Here is an 18,769-nt window from a genome sequence, read left to right as displayed (position 1 = left end):
TCCTCCCGCCCAGCCACGCCCCCCCACATCCGGCCACACCTCTCCTCCCTGCACTCTACTTCCGAGGCTTGAGGCCCAGCTCCAAACTTCAGGCCCAGACGTTGTGGTTTCTTATTCATCATTCATTTATTTGATTGGTTGAAAACACGACTAAGGAAGTAGAGCCCCTAGCCCTGAGGGAAATGGGGACGGAGAGTTAAGAGTGCAAGGGTAGCCAGAGTCCAGCCCAGTTCACACTGGTTCCCTGCCTCTAAGCGGCACCCTTTTCTGCTGAGTTCCAGGCACTGTGCTAGGTGCTTTACATGAGGTAGTCCTAAAAACACACTGGGCATCAGATACACCCATACACACCCAGTCCCTGTCCTGTGGATCTAGATATAGGACTTTCTCTTCACAAAAGTAAATCAACCCTTTGCCTTCCTGAGGAAGGAAGGAAGGAAGGAATCATGGCATTATTGAGACTTTTCTGCAGTCCATTCTGCAGGAATCAGTAGTAGGTAATCCCCCCCAATTCCGGGGTAGCCAAGCAGCAGCAGCTTCTGAAGCTTGCTACCAATATTGGCCCTTCACCTGCTGCTAGGGCAGAGGCCTGGGCTGCCGAGGTGGATGGTGAGGCATGGCCTTCAGGAGCTCAGGTGGCTTTTTAACTGCGCTGTAAAGGTTCCAAGCTCCTTGGAGTTCAGTGTCCACACACGATAAATGAGAAGAGGTGTCAGCAGTGTCAACCAGGTCCGCAAAGGGGAGAAAAAAAAGGCCAGAGTGCCATATGACATATGAAGAGAGTAGCAGGAATAAATCTGCCAGATGTACAGTAGTAACATAAGGAGGTGAACAGGTATAATTTTCAAATATTTTCCTTGATGGATATGAGACTTGAAGTTGTGACCAAAGCACCGCTGCAGCAAGCTCCAACACAGGTAAGTCATCAAGGGGATGTTAAAAAATGCCAGCTGGAAAGAGGAGCAGAACAGAACCATTAGCTTACTAGTAAGCCCTCAGCGGGGTCAGGATAGGTCTCACTAATGTATTAGATAGTTCCTAAGAATATGTTGCATTCTCTCTTGGGGATTAACACTCTGATTCTTCATGTTTCAATCACACTTGCTTCTAATACAACAGTTTATTTGTAGTTAGTTGTATATTTTGACCTGTATCCTTTTATTCATTTTAAAGGCAAGTATCATTTCATTTATGTTGAAGCCCTCTATAATGTTTAAGGTGGAAATGAACTGAATATGTATTCCTCTACAGGCACAGATACTATTTTGGATTAGTGGGGGAGGGAGAGAGGGACTTAGGTATCAATATTTTTTTTCTTATCTCTATTTTTATTTGAAGTGGCATGATGATTCCTGGAATGTAAATTAGAAGATTTAAGTTACAGTCCAAGTTTAGCTGCTGTATTGTTCATCCATTTATCACCCATTATGCGGGAGACACTGCTATGCTCTAGGCTTGGGACATACTGGTGAACAAGTCAGAAAAGATGCATCACAGAGCTTGTACTCTAACAGGGAGAAACCAAAAAAGAGAGATAATTACATATTTTGAAACATTCAATAAAGGAAATAACTGGGTCATGAGGGTAACTGGCAGATGAACTCTGAGGCCTGAAGCACAGGAATGAGTCAGTGGGGGGAAGTACATTCCAGGCAGAAGAATCAAATGAAAAGCCCAGAGGTGGGTGAGGTCTCGGCCTACTAAGGCCAATGGCCTAGAACATGATGAGCCAGGTAGAAACTGGGGCAGTCAGCAGGACCCAGATCATGTCACTGCTCTGCTTGAAAGGGTTTGAAGCTGAGAAGTAAGTAGGTTGACTAAGGTTTTAAAAGCACCACAGTGGATACTTGGTGGCAAACTGACAGTAAGGAGGCAAACACAGCAGTGAAAGACCAGTTAGGGGGTCCCTGCAGTAGCCCAGGCAAGAAATAATTCTGGCTTAGACTAAGGTGCTGGTAATGAGATGGAGAGAAGTGGTGGATTCAAGATATAGATTGGAGGTAGAGCAAACAAAGTATTACTTGCTGATGAACTAGGTAGAACATGAGGGAAGGGGAAGACTTGAGGATACATCCTAAAGAAACTGGGTGGATTGTGGAGCCATTTGTTAAAATTGAACAAACTACAGAGGAACAAGTTTGGGGTTAGAAATTAAAGGTCCCATATACTATTGAGATGCTTGGTAGATATTTAAGAGAAGATACGAAATGGCAGTTGGCTATATAGACACTTGAAGTGCAGGGAAGAGATCTAGAAGAGAAGAGATGTAGATTTGGAAGTCATGAGCCTAGATAATAGGTAAGATGCATTATTACTGTACTATCTATTCAAATATGACTATATAGCACCCTTCGGTAAGGCTCAGGTTTACCTGGTATAAGAGTGCTCCTGAGACACAACCTCCATTTACAATTGGACCCAGACCTACACACATATGAAATGCTGCTTTACAGAGAATGTTCTGGCCTATGGTCAGTGTTTGCAGGGGTCTTCCCTGTTTATCTCTAACCCTGCTGGTCACATTTTATTACCCTGTTACAAGACTCTGAGCTCATTTTGAACAATGATTTTGGATCTCTTCCAAAACTTCAGGTCATCACCTCCAGATTTTAGTCCATTAGTCCCATTAAATGAGTAAAATAAATTGTTAAGTAAATACCTTTCAAACCTATTTATAAAGATTTACTATGAGTCAGAGTTTTGCTTGTGTGTTTGTTTGTTTTAAAGGTATCTCAGTCAGAATGTAAACCAAATGTATTAGTGTTTCCCAAAGAAGTGCACTACCAACAGAAAGCCCACTCCTGGTTTTGCCCAGTGCAGCTCCCATTGGATAAATGATCCACTTTTCTTGTGTGTCCATTTTTCCTTTCCTCCTTCGGAAATATTTTCCTGCTTCATTATCATAATCAATTTTGGTTTACTCAGAAATCTATCATTTAGTCTACCATAAGTCTCTTATTTTATTTTCTTGTCAATGAAAAGCACCATGAAACAAACAACAAAAACCAAAGCCTCTTTGCCTCTTATAAACCCTGCCTGACAAAAATTTATTTTAGATGTTTACAAGAGAATGGTGGAATAAAGAGCTTAGGAAGTACTCAAAAGGCAAACAAAACACCAGTTATTAAAGACCACCTGCCAGTAAATTAGAAAACATGATTTATGGTGTTTAATTTGGGATTTAAGATTTAATTCCTAAATGTTACACAATTAATCCAAGTCAAGATTTAAAAAAAATTTTTTTAATTTTTATTTTAATTGTTGTTCAAGTACAGTTTTCTGCCTTTTACTCCCATCCCAGCCCACCCCAAGATGTTCTTAAATTGCATTTCTGATTTCTTACCTGGAGAAGTCCAACTATAAACGTTATACTGCCTTGTAGGAAATGCCCATCAACAAAGATCCCAAAGGAAAAGCAGCAACCCATTTTGCCTTCAGTAATTTCACCAAAGAACCATGGCCCTGAAGTGGAAAGGAAGGGGGATGACTAAATAACTGTGACTCTAATTACATACATCATAAGATACAATTACAAGAATAACATAAATATATGAGACTAGTCATCTACACGCATTTTATTTGCATAGCTTTTCTTCTTTGCTAATCTCTATGTTGCACCAGATGTCTTAGCTAACCAACTATTTGCTCCTTTGCTGCATATTTCTCTGGATTATATCATCTGAGTGCATGCTGTACCTGGAATAGATATGTAGCTTGTAGATTCCAGAAACACACAGGAGTACATTCATAAATCTTAGGAGATTTGGTTGCAATAATAACCTCAATCTAATGGTTTAACATTTCCTTTAAGAAGCAAAGAGGTATTCCTCAGAAGTTAATTTTCCAAATAACTGAGGTTTACTCCTTTAAGCTATAAAATTTCAACCACTTTAACCTCTCTAAAATGTATTTTTTCTCTTTATTATTAATATTAATGAATGGATTTTAACCTTTTCCTATTGATCCATAGGCATTGCTTTGTACATCAACTGCATACTCAGGGTGAACATGTACATAGTTTAACTTGCTGCTTTATTTTAATTTTTCACCTGTGATGCCAAGAATGACTTTTCTCTCTTCCCTACTATTATTTACCGCCCCTTCTCAGTATGCGGGTGTCTGGAACCACTAGATTGTTGAGAGTGATTAAGGGACAGTCAGTCTTCCTTTCTCAAAATGCAAATAGCATCATTTGCTGGTAAGAATAGAGTTCAGCTTTAAAAAATTATAGGTAATTTTCCCAGATGTACCTCATATATTATATAAACTCCATTAGATAGATAGCAGTCTAAAAAAGTGTTTTCCCTTCAAGTTCCAACCTTTGAAAATGAAGCAACTTCTGCTCTCTTAAGGTTTTCTTTTATAGCCAGGAACCCAATCACTCACTTTCTTCCTAGTGTAAGATGAGTGTCCAGAACAGCTTCAACCTGTCTGCCGACAAGAAAACTGACTTTCAAAGGGGAGCTTGTTACATAGTGTGGTAAAGTGTCATATCTTTTATTTCAATACTTTTTGTTCTCTGGTGGGATTAGTAATGAGCAAAGAAAAGTCCAAAGGTGGGAAAAAGTGTAAAACAAAGACCAAGCAACAAATAGCCTAATTAACTTTTAATCACCAATGTATATTAGCAAAAGGCTTTAAAAAGGGACCTACAGCGCTTTCTGTTTCTATAAGTGGCTAAGTGACTTTGTAAGTATTGGGGTATAACAGTTAAAAAACAGAGGAGTTCAGATATGCCTGAACTCACTGCTCGTCCCAGCTTCTCTCTTTCTTGAGTTGAGTTTCTAGGAGCCACACATTAATCAATTATTCACTGAACTACATACTAGGCATTGTGCTTTGTGCTGGGCATAGAGGTGAACAAGAGAGATAAGACATCAATGGATATTCTAGTGAGGGGAGAGATGATGAACATAGATGATAACCATAAATTCTGATAAAGGAATGAAGGACATGAAAAGCATGACGAAATAGAGGATAAAACTTAAGGTAAGTCAGAGAAGGCTGCTTTGAGGAGATGGTAATTAAGCTGAACTACTATTAGGTTTCTACACAAATTCTGCTGTAGACTTCTCAGTACTCTTAAGTAAACTAAATGTCCTTTAAAAAAAAGTTTAGTGATTTTAGAGAGAGAGGAAGGAAGAGAGAGAAAAAGAAACATTAATGTGAGAGAGACATTAAGTGGCTGCTCCCATACATGCCCTGACCAGGGATCGAACCTACAACCTTTTGATGTATAAGCTGACTCTCCAACTGAGCTGCCTGACCAGGGCCTAAATGTCCTTTAAATATGTTAAGAAACAACTTTATTTCCCAGGACCATATGCCAGGAAATGACTTATGAAGGAATCATGTGCCATTCGTTATATTCTCAGAAGCCTAAATAACTCTATTGTCAAAATTTTCAATATATTCCTTGGCAGATTTCTCTACAATCTCAGGTTTCTTAACTGACTTACCCAGCACTGTATATAGAGTCAGCAACAACACAGAATAGTAGAAGATGTTTATTTTGCTCAAGACATGAAGGGAAAATGAGGTCAAATTTAAAAATCCTGGAGGTCCTAAAGAGAATAAATTTGAAAAATCCAATGAACACATGCAAAGTTCAATTTCTTTATAACATCTTCTAGAAGATTTCCATGGGCGATCCTATATGTCCAACAAATCTGTTGTTATATAGCAATTATACAGATAACACTACTTTAAATTCGTAAGTTGGCAGGAATCCTGATGAGTCAATTCCCTTAGAATTGCAACGGGCAGGAAATTCAAAGCAATAGTGCAGTGGAGGAGCACATGCACTCACATGCATGCACACAAGTACTTAAAAAAAAGATTTTATTGATTTTTATTTTTAGAGAGAGAGGGAGGGAGGGTGAAGAAGAGGGAGAAAAATATCAATGTGTGGTTGCCTCTCACTCACCCACTACTGGGGACCTGGCCTACACCCCAGGCATGTGCCCTGACTGGGAATCGCACCGGCGACCCTTTGGTCCACAGGCTGCGCTCAATCCACTGAGCTATACCAGCCAGGGCTACTTTTTTAAATGACTGAAAACAATAGAGAAATACCTGCTAGAGGACCATACTATTTTATATTTATGTATGTTTGAAATATAATACTCTACTCAAAGGATGATCAAGTCTTTGTTTTCTAGGGGACTTAGTATAAAAATGTATGGACTTCCCAAAGGAATATCAAAATATAACAAAGGCATGTCAAAATTTCTCCATTCTAATCTTAAGTATGAGTCTGTTCAAATATTCCTTTCCCATGTGATACAACTCTTACCTCCCAGCTATCCTCTTACTACCCTCTTTGGATCCCTCTTACTACCCTCTTTGGATCCCTCTTACTACCACTGAAAGGGATTCAAAAAGCTCTCCAAATGAGCATCTCTTAAAAGAAAGTACCAAAAAGCCCAAGTGTAAGGTTTTCACACAGAGGAGTTCCATTCTGTGGCCACAGATCCTCAACCCCCACCAGCCATTTCACTCATGTAGGTGGCTGGTCATAAACCAGTCAGCAGAAGACATTGATAGAAAGCTTGGTACACACTGAGCAATGCTAGAGGTGAAAACTATTTAAAGAACTGGTCCCAATGATAAGATAGCCTGATGTAAGTTAATTCGTATGTCTTTCTTCATAAGACAGAATATAACATTGCTCAACCTGCTGACAGTCATTTTCATACAAAGCCTGATAATGCGTGGCTTGTCCCACTCCGTGCATTACCTGCTTGCTACTCAGTCCTCTCTCAACTTCTTTCTTGTTCTAGTTTGGTACTCCTCAAAGTATTAATCTACATATCCATCTATAGTAATTATTATTTATTATAAATGAATAATTCTTTAACCTTAGAGGCAGCTATGCTTTAAACTTTAAGCAACATATTGCTCCTTTGGCTGTACACTAGAGTAAACTGGGGGAACTTTTAGAAAATATTCATGCCTAGGTCTCACCCTCCAGAGGTTCTGATTTAATTGGCCAGAGGAGAGGGGGAGCTTAGGCAGCAACCTGGGTGATTTTAAGGAATCACCTGACAGACATGTTGCTTCAGACAGAGCCATGCTTCTCAGCCTCAACTGCACATTGGAACCATCTCAGCCTTCACTGTACATTGGAACCTACTGAGGCTTAGGTCCTATCCCTGTAGAGATTCGAATGTAATTGGTGCTATGTAGACACCAAGCCCCATGGGATTCCAAGTTGTAGTCAAAGTTGAGAAGTGTTGTTTAAAGAAAAGAACTGACCTGGCGTTGGAAGACTTGGGTTTTCAGTCTCTCCTGTGTCTCTTGCTAGCTATGAGACTTTGGACAACCTATATACCCTCCCCAGTCCTTAGTTTTCTAGTGTTGAAAACAGGAACAATGATACCTACCTCACAGGATTGTCATAAGGCTTAAGTAAGATAATGCAGGTAAAAATGTTGTAAATTTTAAATAAGCTCAGAACTACACAAAGATATTGGCATCTGCAGATAATGGGGGTGTGGCCCTCCCACCAACATTTATTTATTTATATTATATGCAGGAAAAGTATGTGTGCAATAATGTTTCTTGAACTTTTTCATAGAAGTTTTAAAATACATATATACAAGCAGGAAAAAATTCAGTAGGATGTGTACCAAAAATGGATAAGAAAAATTTAATTCAACAACTGTTTACTGTCTATTATGCACAAAGTCAGTGCTGGGTGCTGTGGCAAACAAACAAGAAGACAAAAGATCCTATAATGAGGAGCTTACAGTTTGGCTGAGGAGAAAATGTATATACATTTGAAGTGACTATGTAGAGCCAAGTGATTGGCTAATTATGTATCAATTAATTGTCAGTGAGGAAGGACTATAGGGACTCAGAGAAGCAAGCACTAATTATGACCTGGAATGGTTAGAGAAAATGGTATGGAAAAAGTGGGTTTGAGGTGAGCCCTAAAGGAAGCTAAGATTTAAACAAGTTAAGAAAAATAATTTAAATTAGAGATGGTAGCCTGGGTAAAAGCCCAGACGTGGAAATGAGCATGGTCTGAACAGTGAAAAGTACCTGGGCTGAAATACAGGTAACTGGTTGAAAATGTGGCTAGTTAGATAAGACCAGATTGTGGGAAATTTTTAATGTCTGTCGGAGATGTTTGGTCATTTTGAACTACATTGTGATCTTTTTCCCATTTTGGTTGAGTCTCATGAAGCAGCAAATGATTGAGAGTTTCGTTTTGTTTTGTTTTTAAGAGAGAGTACTGTGGAAGACTTATAGTTTGAGGATAGTTTGAGGATGCACCTCGCAGAGCTCAGGCAAAGATAATTTATGTTCACATTTATCACTTGGTAATAGTGAGGACATTATGTGATACCTTAAAATAAAGTCTTCTAGGAATAAAAGGAAGCATGACTAACCTTTAAGCTCTAGGTATCCTCGATGCCTAAAAATAATGAGGATGGAGAGCTGGATCAACACAATCATCACAAAAAGGACTCGGGCCTGCAAAGAAATAGATGTTAATGTGAACTAGATACATGGATACAGCTTTAGTTAAGGTTTTTAAAATGCTCTCATTAACAAAAATGGAAATGACATTAGCAGAAATGACTATGTAAGAAAAATACATGGTCAAACCCCCCAAAAAAGAAAATTGTCAGTTGCTTTAGTATTACTCTTTCAGAATTTGGATACATAGACCAATGTTAAAACTAAGTAATTTTTAAATTTTTTTATTTATTTATTTTTAGAGAGAGGGGAAAGAGGGAGAAAGAGAGGGAGAGAAACATCAGTATGTGGCTGCCTCTCGAGCATCCCGCACTGGGGACCTGGCCTACGACCCAGGCTTGTGCCCTGACAGGGAATCAAGCCGGCAACCCTTTGGTTCGCCGGCCAGCAGTCCATCCTCTGAGCCACACCAGCCAGGGTGAAACTAAGTAATTGTATACAGTTATATAAAATGATCAAATTAAAATAGTCTACTTTTATTGTTCTAAGAGAAGCATAATTTATTCTGTCTTATTTAAAATTGCATAAGAGTGAAGAAAACCAGTATACAGTACACAGTCCACTGCAGCTCAGGGAACAGAGACCACATTTTCTTTTTGCTTTCTCCATCAAGAAATCATTCACTTGGAGACTAACTCACAATAAAGAGACATGTAATCTAGGCCCTTGTTTCTCAAAGTATGGTCCCCAAATTATCACTGGAATCACCTTAAGCTTATTAGGATTGCAGAATGCCAGGCCTATCTCAGCCCTCCTGAATTAGAATATGGCTTTATGAATATTCCCAGATAATCCATAAGAACATCAAAGTTTCCAAAGCCTGATCTAAGTGGCTATTAAAAATCCTCCCCCTCCAAAATCAATGACATACAGATTTCTAAAAATGAGATGCAAATAGCCATTAGTCATAATTTTAAAAACTCAATCACACAAGTAATAAAAGCAAATTAAAATAATAATCAATTTGCCCTGGCCAGTGTGACTCATACTGGTTAAACATTGTCCCATAAACCAAAAGGTTGCAGGTTCAATTCCTGGTCAGGGTACATGCCTAAGTTGTGGCGTCAGTCCCTGGTCTGGTAAGTGTGAGAGGCAACCAATAGCTGTTTCTCTCTCACATTGATGTTTCTCTCCCACCCCTCCCTTCTCTCTGAAAGTAGGTGGGCATGTCCTCAGGTGAGAATTAAAATTAGTGAATTAATAAATAATAATAATAATAATAATAATTAATTCATATTTTAAGTCTGGGAGGATATGCACTAAAGCTATCTCTGGGAGGTGAAATTAAAGGAGGCTTAAATTTTCTTCTTAACATTATAGTATGTACTTTTGTATATTTTATGTTTAGAATAATGTGTCTACTTTTTCACCCAGCAATTCACTTCTAGGAATCCCCAAAACTACCATGCAAAAACTTAGTTACAAGTTGTATTTTTATAGTAGATGGAAAAACTGGAAACAAACACCAAACAATAGGGAAGTGTTTAAGGTGTATCTATGGCAGTATAATACAGTCGATAAACATCATGTTATTAAATAATATAAATTGATATACAACAATAGTCAAAACAAATTCCTCCATGGGGAAAAAAATCAGACAGCAAAAGAAAATTAAAAGTATATTTACCCTTTTATATTAAAAACTAATATACAAATGTGAGAGAAAAACAGAATATCATAGTGACAAATGCAACAGTTATAATGGGCAGTGTGACAAAAGAATAACATGGGAATGGTTTCACTTTCTTTCTAAAATTTCTAGGTTTTCTACATTTAGTATGTACTATTTATGTAGAAATAAATATTATTTTAAAAAGATCTATAATGCAACTTAGCACAGTTCCTATAATTCCCTAAGTTATCCTAGTTTTATAGCATTGGTTACAGCCAGATGCTAAACCAGGTATTACTTGTCCATGCCTTTGTTTCTTATAATTGCTTTTAATGCTTTTAAAAGCATTTTATTCTTCTAGATGAATAACTAAACTTTTCATTTTATAAGGTTCAGCTTTCTCATCACATGATTGTTTATGACTCTGGACCTACCAAAGCCAGGAAGAACACACATAACATTAAGTTGAATTTACTTACCACCGTGCAGTGGTCAGTAAGAAGAACAAATGATGCCAGAAGGTCAAATCTGAGCTGATTATCCTCTTGAAGAGAAAATATGTGGTGAACACTCTTACTTCTTCCAGCAGAATCCTAGTTAGAAGCAGAGCAGAGAAGGAACTCTCATGCTACTTTTTCTTTTCACTTACTTTTGATTCTTTGTAAGCATTTTACATAAAACTTCATTAAAACCTTATAACTCTAGATGTAAATTGGAAATATCACCATATATTCACAATGTATTTTATCTGTTAAAAAATCTATTATTTCCTTATGTTCACTAAAAAAGCCTAGAAATAACAACAAACCCAACAGCAGTGAGCTAGCTGGACTAGTGCCAACTGTGGTCTCAAAATACCATTTTTCACAGGAGCCAGTGGTCTTTAGAAAAATGGCTGATTCCAGTTCTTGAATAAGAAAGGCTTGCACAAGAAGAGCTTGGAATATCTCGTCATACCAGAAAGCAAGAAAACTAACAAAGATTACTAGGACTGTATCAAAGGACTTAGTGGTCAATTTGAGAGGCTCCCACTAGCCAAAGATGGAACAATTTGAGATAAAAAAAAGAACAGTGGATTGAAACATACCATAATTTTTTTAAACATTGAGTTCAAAATGACACTAAGACTAGGAAATTCATTTGGTTATTTTTGGCAGATGCTAGAGAAGAGACTGAAAATCGGTTTAGAAAAGGAAGGGTGGAGAAAGAATTAAGAATGTGTCCTACCTTTCCTATATGAACTCTATATCTGGGTGCCAAATGCTTTTCTATAGGACTATTCTAATTAATAGTCACATAATAAGGAATAGCAATTTGAATATCATCATTTTATAACTCTAATGAAATAATGGATCTAGGCAAAGATCATCAATAGCAGCTAGAAATCCTTGATGAAAAGTTGGTTGGGTACTTCCTAATGCATGGAGAGATAAGCCAGCAGTATGCTGGAGCTGGCTTGACTGACTCACAAGGGCCAAGTGTTAAGTTTTCAGTAATTGTACAAGCTTGCAAGCTGGTTGATATTGTGTTGGTAGGGATATTTATACCATGGAAATTGGTATAAGTCAGGGAAAGGCTACAAAGCAGCCTCCACCCAAAACATCCTCCAAGTTGGTTGTTAAATATTTACCAGCACATCATTGGTAGGGTTGACAATACTTGAATACATTGATCAATCCTAACATTCCTGAAAGACAGACAAGCAGATATTATAGGCTTCCGGTGAAAGTATAAAACACCAAATACTTTTTTAGCAAGAAGTATTGTTGCTAAAAAACAGACTCATATCAAACAGCAGAAGTCTAGAACACAGGAAACTCTACAGGATAAAATATCCAGTTTCCAAAGAAAGTTGCAAAGGGGAAAAATATAGGAAGTGTGAGAGGTGATCTATATTTTAAAAAAGACTGAAAAGACAAATCAACTAAATGCAATGTAGACCCTTGTTTGGATTCTGATTGGAACCAAGCAAATGCAGTGCGTAGAGGGAGACATACACATATGACAAACTGGGAAAGCTGCACACTAGCTGGACAGTTTGATATTAAGGAATTACTGTTAATTTTTCAAGTGTAATACGGTATTATGGTTACATTTAAAAAAACAGTCCTTATCTTTCAGTGATTCATACTGATGTGTTTACATATAAAATGACATGACGCAGGGAGGAGAGATGTGGGTGGGGTATAGATGAAAAAAGACTGGTCATGAGGTGGTAACTGTTAGAGTTGGCTGATGGATACTAAGGAATTCATTATAGTATTATCTCTTTTATGAATCTTTAAAATTTCCCATCATGCAAAAGTTTTTAAACAATCAAAAGAACTTTTACTGGTATTTATCAAACTGTACTCAAAATATTCTTACTTTAAATGATAAGTTCTTAAAGAGATATCAATTAAAGAGATTTTCTTTAATTTTGAGATATAGAAATTTCTAGTCTTTAAATCGGCAAAGTAGACACAACCATCAAGGTACTGGTTCTCAAACATTGGTGCACATTGGAGCCGCCTGAAGGGATTGACTGTTGAGAGATTGCTGGCTACCATCTCCAGATTTTCTGATTCACAGGCTGCAGAAGGGAACTGAGTGTTAGCATCTCTAACAAGTTACCAGGTTGATGCTACTAGTTCAGGAACCACACTGAGAATCAACCTGAGAATGTTTGCTAGTAGGCTGCCCAGAACCTGTATTCAATGAATATAGTAAGTAGATAAAATGCAAGATAATAAGTTGCTATCTTTCACAGATTTTTCTCTGTACATATGCCATATTTAAAAGGACATAATGTTCCCATTGATGAATGAGGGGACCAGGTTCCCTACTTAACATTCGGTAGACCAATTTTTTAAAGTTATACACATATAGACAGAAAACAGAGCATTTTTTTTTTTGCCTGGAACTGAAAGCGGAAAGAAAGGAGTTACAAAAGGGTACTAGAAACCTTCTGAGGGTGATGCATCATGTTGACTGTGGTGATGGTTTCAAGGATGTACATGTGTGTATGTCAGAACATACCAACTTGTATTCGTTAAATACACAGAGTGTTTTCCATGTAAATTATACCTCAATAAAGTTGCAAGAAATGTTAAACATATAAAAAGTATATGTGGTCTCACACTTCTACTAAGGATTCAAATAAATAGCCAGAAATGCCTCAAGGGATGTGAGTAAGATTTTTTTCCTCATAAAACTACAGAAGCTGAGATTCTGAAGCAATCCAAGGGTGTGGGAGTTCCCCATTCCTAAAGTGAGCAGATCTATGGTTGCTCCTACTTCTAACTCATGACTGCAAACACAGGAAGTATGAGGTGCACTTATACCTTCAAACCTTTTTTAAATGACCAGCTTCTAATGTGAAACACAGTAAGATTTCATCTCCAGCCATCCCTCCTTCCACATCTTTTCTTTGTGTTTCTTCCTCCTCCTAAGCAGAACACCTCAAAGATGGTGGCATTGCAAAGTGACTTCTCTTGTTTCCTCTAGCTATTCACCATATAGAATTGTTATATAGATTAAATAAAATATTTAAGTGTCTGGAATCTCTTCAGGGGGAGCTCAGTAAAAATAAACAGCTCCTACCTGCTCAAAATATTTCTCTGTGACCAAAAAAAGTAATGAAAATAATTTCAAGTGTTTTCTAAAGGATTACTTCATTTAAAAAAAGGATTACTTCATGTTTCAAACTGACTTAATACTAGAAGATTAAATAGTTCAAAACTATCATCAAATCATAAAGTTGTAGAAAATGAGATTTTTTTTAGAAACTAATTTCTGAGCATAATCTATCCCTTAAAGCGTTTTATAATGTTCATGAAACTGCTCTATTTTGGTAATAATGTTCACTTTCTACTCTGGCAGGTGCTAGTGAATTAAATGCCCCCCAGGCTGAATCAGAGTAATGCCAGGCAGACTGTTACTGCAACGCCATGAATGCATACTACTCAAACAAAAAAAAATCCTTTGATGCCTAGCAAATTCCGTCCTAGAGCTTTCAAAATAATGACACAATTTTCTTGTACTTGGAGATAGCAACCAAAGGCATGGACACATAAACACATGTTTCCTGACTTATTCTATTATCTTTCGGTATATTGGTGAATTTCCTCCCATATTAAAAGACACTGGCCAGCCCTGACTGGCATAGCTCAGTGGAATGAGCGTGGGCTGTGAACCAGGCATCGTAGGTCCAATTCCCAGTCAGGGCACATGCCTGGGTTTCAGGCCAGGACCCCCAGCAACCGCACGTTGATGTATTGATGTTTCTCTCTCTCTCCCTCTCTTTCTCTCTCTCTCCCCCTTCCCTCTCTAAAAATAAATAAATAAATTCTAAAAAAAAAAAAGACACTGGCCAAAACTGAAACAAAACAAAACAAAACCAAAAGGATGATCTCCTGAGGTTAGAAAAATGTGGGAACTGTGGCCAGTAGCCATACACTTCTTTTCCTCTGGTCAGTTTTTAGTCTAATAGTAGAATTACTCCTGAGTGCCCATTTTCAGAACATACTATGTCCAATGTATGCAATTTTTTAATTAAACCTAGTTTCATCTCTATCAACTGACTGGAAAAAAAACAAACATACCCAAGTCAGAGTTCGGTGTGGTTGTAGCCTAATCATTTACATAGCAAACTGAAAATTACTAACTTACCTGGACAGTTACTTCTATGTTATGTGTACTATCACTGTAGTTTCTTGGGTTCCACTTCAGTGTGAAAATAGGACCAGATGAATGAACAGCTTGTCCTAAATGAACTCCATCAATCTTAACTGTGACAGAAGTAATGGAGGATAATGAAAAAGCCAAAATTCTAAAATGAGAACATATATAAATTATGGTTTTAGTATTTGTCATTGTTTTCATAAAGAAGAATAGCCCTACAATTACCTCAAAATGTGTCATCACATGGGGCAGCTGATGGGACCACTGTTCATATGATCAGGTTTCTTTCTGAATGGAGATTTTTGGTGCAAACCTGAACTGGTGAGATATTAGGAACTATTCTTTTACTTTTTCTAAGAAAGGAAAACCAAATTTTCTTTTAACAAATCAAACTGGAGTAGATTCAAAGTTTTTTCCTGAAGAAACTCCTGAAGTCCTGGTTTTTCCCAGGAAATATAGGTTAATTATCTCACTTTGTTAATCTAATGTAAAGTCTACCATCTACTCATTTGGTTCCCATCCACTCACTGTGCTCTTCTGTCTACCTGGAAGAAGCAATGTCACAAATAAGGTGAAAGCTACCAGGCCCCACAGAATATAACATCTAAATCTGATATCCAGCCCTGGCCGGTATGGCTCAGTGGATTGGATGTAGGGCCTGCTAACCAGGGGTTGGGGGGTGTCATTGGTTTGGTTTCTAGTCGGGGCACATGCCTGGGTTGTGGGCCAGGTCCCGGGTGGGGGTCACATGGTGGAGGTGGCCACACATTGATGTTTCTCTCTCTTTCTCCCTCCCTTCCCCTCTGTCTAAAAATAAAATAAATAAAATTTAAAAAAAAATAAATCTGATATCCAGCTCCTATCAAAAACCCTGACTGAGAGATACATATTTCACTTCACTAGTGGCCAGGAAATATACTGAAACAACTTGACACCATTTTTTCCAGATTAAGTAGTAAATAAATCTTTTTAAAAGTACAATATCAAGTAATGATAAGGGTGCTATGAAATCAGCACTCATATCACCTGGTAACATATAAATTAGTATCTGTTTTAAAAAGTATTTGGGTACCTTAAACACTGGTGGTGAGATTGTAAAATGGTAAAGCCACCATGGAAAACAGTATGGTGGTTCCTCAGAAATGTAAATATATGATTACCACATGACCCAGCAATTCCACTTCTGGATATATCCCCAAAAGAATTAAGAGTTTTCAAAACAGTGACACAATTTTGAAGGCAGGAGTTTGAACAGATATTTGTATGCCCATGTTCTTAGTGGCACTGTTCACAGTTGCTGAAGGGTGAAAGCACAAGTGACTACTGACAGATGCATGGATAAGCGAAGTGTGGCACATCCGTAAAGTGGAATATTACTCAGGACTTAAAAAGAGGGAAATTCTGACACAGTGCTACAACATGGATGAGCCTTGAGGACATTATGCTAAGTGAAATAAGACAGTCACAAAGGGACAAAGAAGTCCACTTAGATGAGGTAACCGGAGTAGTCAAAGACATAGAGACAGACAGTAGAATGTTGAGGCCAGGGGCTGGGGGCAGGTGGGAAGAAGGGAGTTACTGCTGAAGGGGTGCGGTGTCAGTTTTGAAAGATCTAAGCTCTGGCGATGGTGATGGTGGCACAACAATACAAATGCGCTCAATGCCACTGAACCATACACCTAAAATGGTTCAAATGGTAAATTTTATGTATGTGTATTTTACCACAATTTTTAAAAAAGGAATAATGATTTTATTGATAGTTATAAAAAAAGTAATTGGGCAATCTTTACCAACATTCATATAGGAATTCAAATTCTTTCCCTTAGAATACCACTTCTAGAATGCTATCTAAAGGAATTACTCAAATTGAGGAAGATGTTATATGTATTAAATGCTTATCTCCAAATTAGAAAAAAATCTAAAAGTTCACAAAAAGATAGGAAAATGGTCAGATAAATTGTGTATTTTCTCTGTTAAAAGAAAAAAAAGTAGGAATTCTAATAGACTGTGGCCTGATTACAACTATGTAAAAATATGCCTAAAAGAGAATGCCTGCTACCCTGACTGGTGTGGCTCAGTGGGCTGAGTGTCTGTCTTTCTGCAAACTAAAAGGTCGCCAGTTCAATTCCAGGTCAGGGCACATGCCTGGGTTGTGGGCCCGGTCCCCAGTTGGGGGCATGCGGGAGGCAACCGATCAGGCTTCTGTTCTACATCGATGTTTCTCTACCTCTTTTTCCCTCCATTCTCCTCTCTCTAAAAATAAATAAATAAAATCTTTTTTAAAAGAGAGAAAGAGAAAGGAAAACTCAAAATCATTAATAATAGTTCTGTTGGGGGTTGGGAGGAATAGACATATAACCCCACACCCTACTTCCCAAAAGTGGTGGTCATATTATTTTTCAAAATAAAATTTAAAAGAGTATAGAGTATACACAGGTACATTAAAAAGAGTGCCATTGTGTTTAAGAAAGGTTATTAAGTCTCTTTAATTCACATTGTCAAATTCGTATGACAACTGAATGTTCAATTCCATAAGGTTTATATAGCTTTTGCTCTTTTGGAAGGCTATGTAACCAAATGAAAAAAATATATTTCTAGTATATAATATAAATATTTTAAGTAGGATACAAAAGAATAGGTATAGTATGATTATAGCAATATAACAACATGCAAATAAAAAGTTGGGATAAAACACACAAAAGTAATAATGGTAGGATTATAGGGTTCTGGATGGTTTTTAAACTGTCAGCAGCTTAAAATATATGTTTTTAATTGAACTGGTATGAAACAGTAAGCGATTTATCCTTACACAATGTCTAGAGTGTTCGGACAACTAAAGTGGACATCTCACAGCTGTTACATGGGATGCAGTTACAATGATTTAATCTCCATCAACATCAAACTGAAAGTAAATTCTGAAAAATTTTCACATACCTGATGTGTGTTGACTGAAGGAGTCTTTCTAGTGGTTCATGCTTAGGACAACTATAGAGGAGTGACTTAGGATTGGTGATAAGAACCACAGGCCACTCACCAAAGATCAAATCTGCAAAGCTAAAGAGGTCATGATCAAAAGCAAAGATGCGGTACCTGGAGACCAGAGGACAATGAAGCAATTTAGTCACTCCATCTGTGAAGACTATTTATAGAACAAATGTAAAAATATAAAAGTACACTTTTTGAGATCACGAGTTTGAATGCCAAGTAAATAATACTGTTTCTCTGTCTTCTTCCCTTGCCCCTATCACTTTATACTTCACATCTGTCACAACTGGGAACTGACTAAGCAATGAATTTAACTGCCCTAGAGAGTACATAGCATGCACTCTTTAATTTAAAAAAAAAAAAGTTTGTTGAATTAACTCATTTAATTTCTATACTTTAAGACTATTTTGAACCTGAGATATTCATCAAAGCCTAATATCTGACATTCTTCATACCATCAACATTACATAAAATATTAAATATAATCAAAAAACTTTCACTTGTCTTTTAGATCTTTATTTCTATAATTTTAAAGAAATTAACCACAGTTAAGTTGTCTTGATTTTCTAAATGCACAATGAAAGGTATAAATACTAAAAAAAAAGAGGAAAGGTATACTTATTAAAGAATAACCAAAGTTTTATATTTTCTAACTTTTACAACTGAGAAATGATTAACTATGGCAGAAACAACAGTGCTCACCAAATACTCCACGTGCTCCCCTGCATTTCCCAGTCTCCCTGGTATTAGGTTGGGACCATGTGACTAGTTCTGGCCAATGGGCTGTGAACAGAAGTGACATGTATCACACTTCTGGTCCAAAGTACTTAAGAGTGTGTGTGAGTTCTCCACACTCTCTTCCCTGCCTTGGAATTGAGGTGTTGTAATAGTGGCCTTTTAAGATGGAGGAAGTTTCAATCCCTGTCACCCTGTGGAAGAGAGTGGGCCTGACTCATAACAGCTTTACATAAATGAAAATATAGACATCTGTTGTGGTAAGCCATTGATATTTCTAGGTTTACT

The 18,769-nt window shown here is 37.4% G+C and overlaps 1 protein-coding gene across 3 annotated transcripts in view; it reads right to left on the bottom strand.

Moving 5' to 3' along the window:
• Positions 1 to 107: 107 nt before the first annotated feature.
• TMEM62 (transmembrane protein 62) overlaps positions 108 to 18,769 on the bottom strand; it is a 36,947-nt gene continuing 18,285 nt past the window's right edge. For all 3 annotated transcript variants that reach the window (XM_045822647.1, XM_045822649.1, XM_045822648.1), the window contains 7 exons: positions 17,696 to 17,851; positions 14,750 to 14,909; positions 10,579 to 10,692; positions 8,397 to 8,481; positions 5,460 to 5,564; positions 3,344 to 3,462; positions 108 to 950 (listed from right to left, as the gene is read on the bottom strand). In XM_045822647.1, the coding sequence (XP_045678603.1) occupies positions 624 to 950; positions 3,344 to 3,462; positions 5,460 to 5,564; positions 8,397 to 8,481; positions 10,579 to 10,692; positions 14,750 to 14,909; positions 17,696 to 17,851 (1,066 nt within the window). In that variant the 3' untranslated portion in view covers positions 108 to 623. The remainder of the gene's footprint in view (positions 951 to 3,343; positions 3,463 to 5,459; positions 5,565 to 8,396; positions 8,482 to 10,578; positions 10,693 to 14,749; positions 14,910 to 17,695; positions 17,852 to 18,769) is intronic.

This window comes from Phyllostomus hastatus, unplaced genomic scaffold, assembly GCF_019186645.2.
Source record: "Phyllostomus hastatus isolate PE091 unplaced genomic scaffold, TTU_PhHast_1.1 phas_scaffold_501, whole genome shotgun sequence".
Taxonomy (NCBI): Eukaryota; Metazoa; Chordata; class Mammalia; order Chiroptera; family Phyllostomidae; genus Phyllostomus; species Phyllostomus hastatus.
This window is presented reverse-complemented; position numbering and strand designations above follow the sequence as displayed.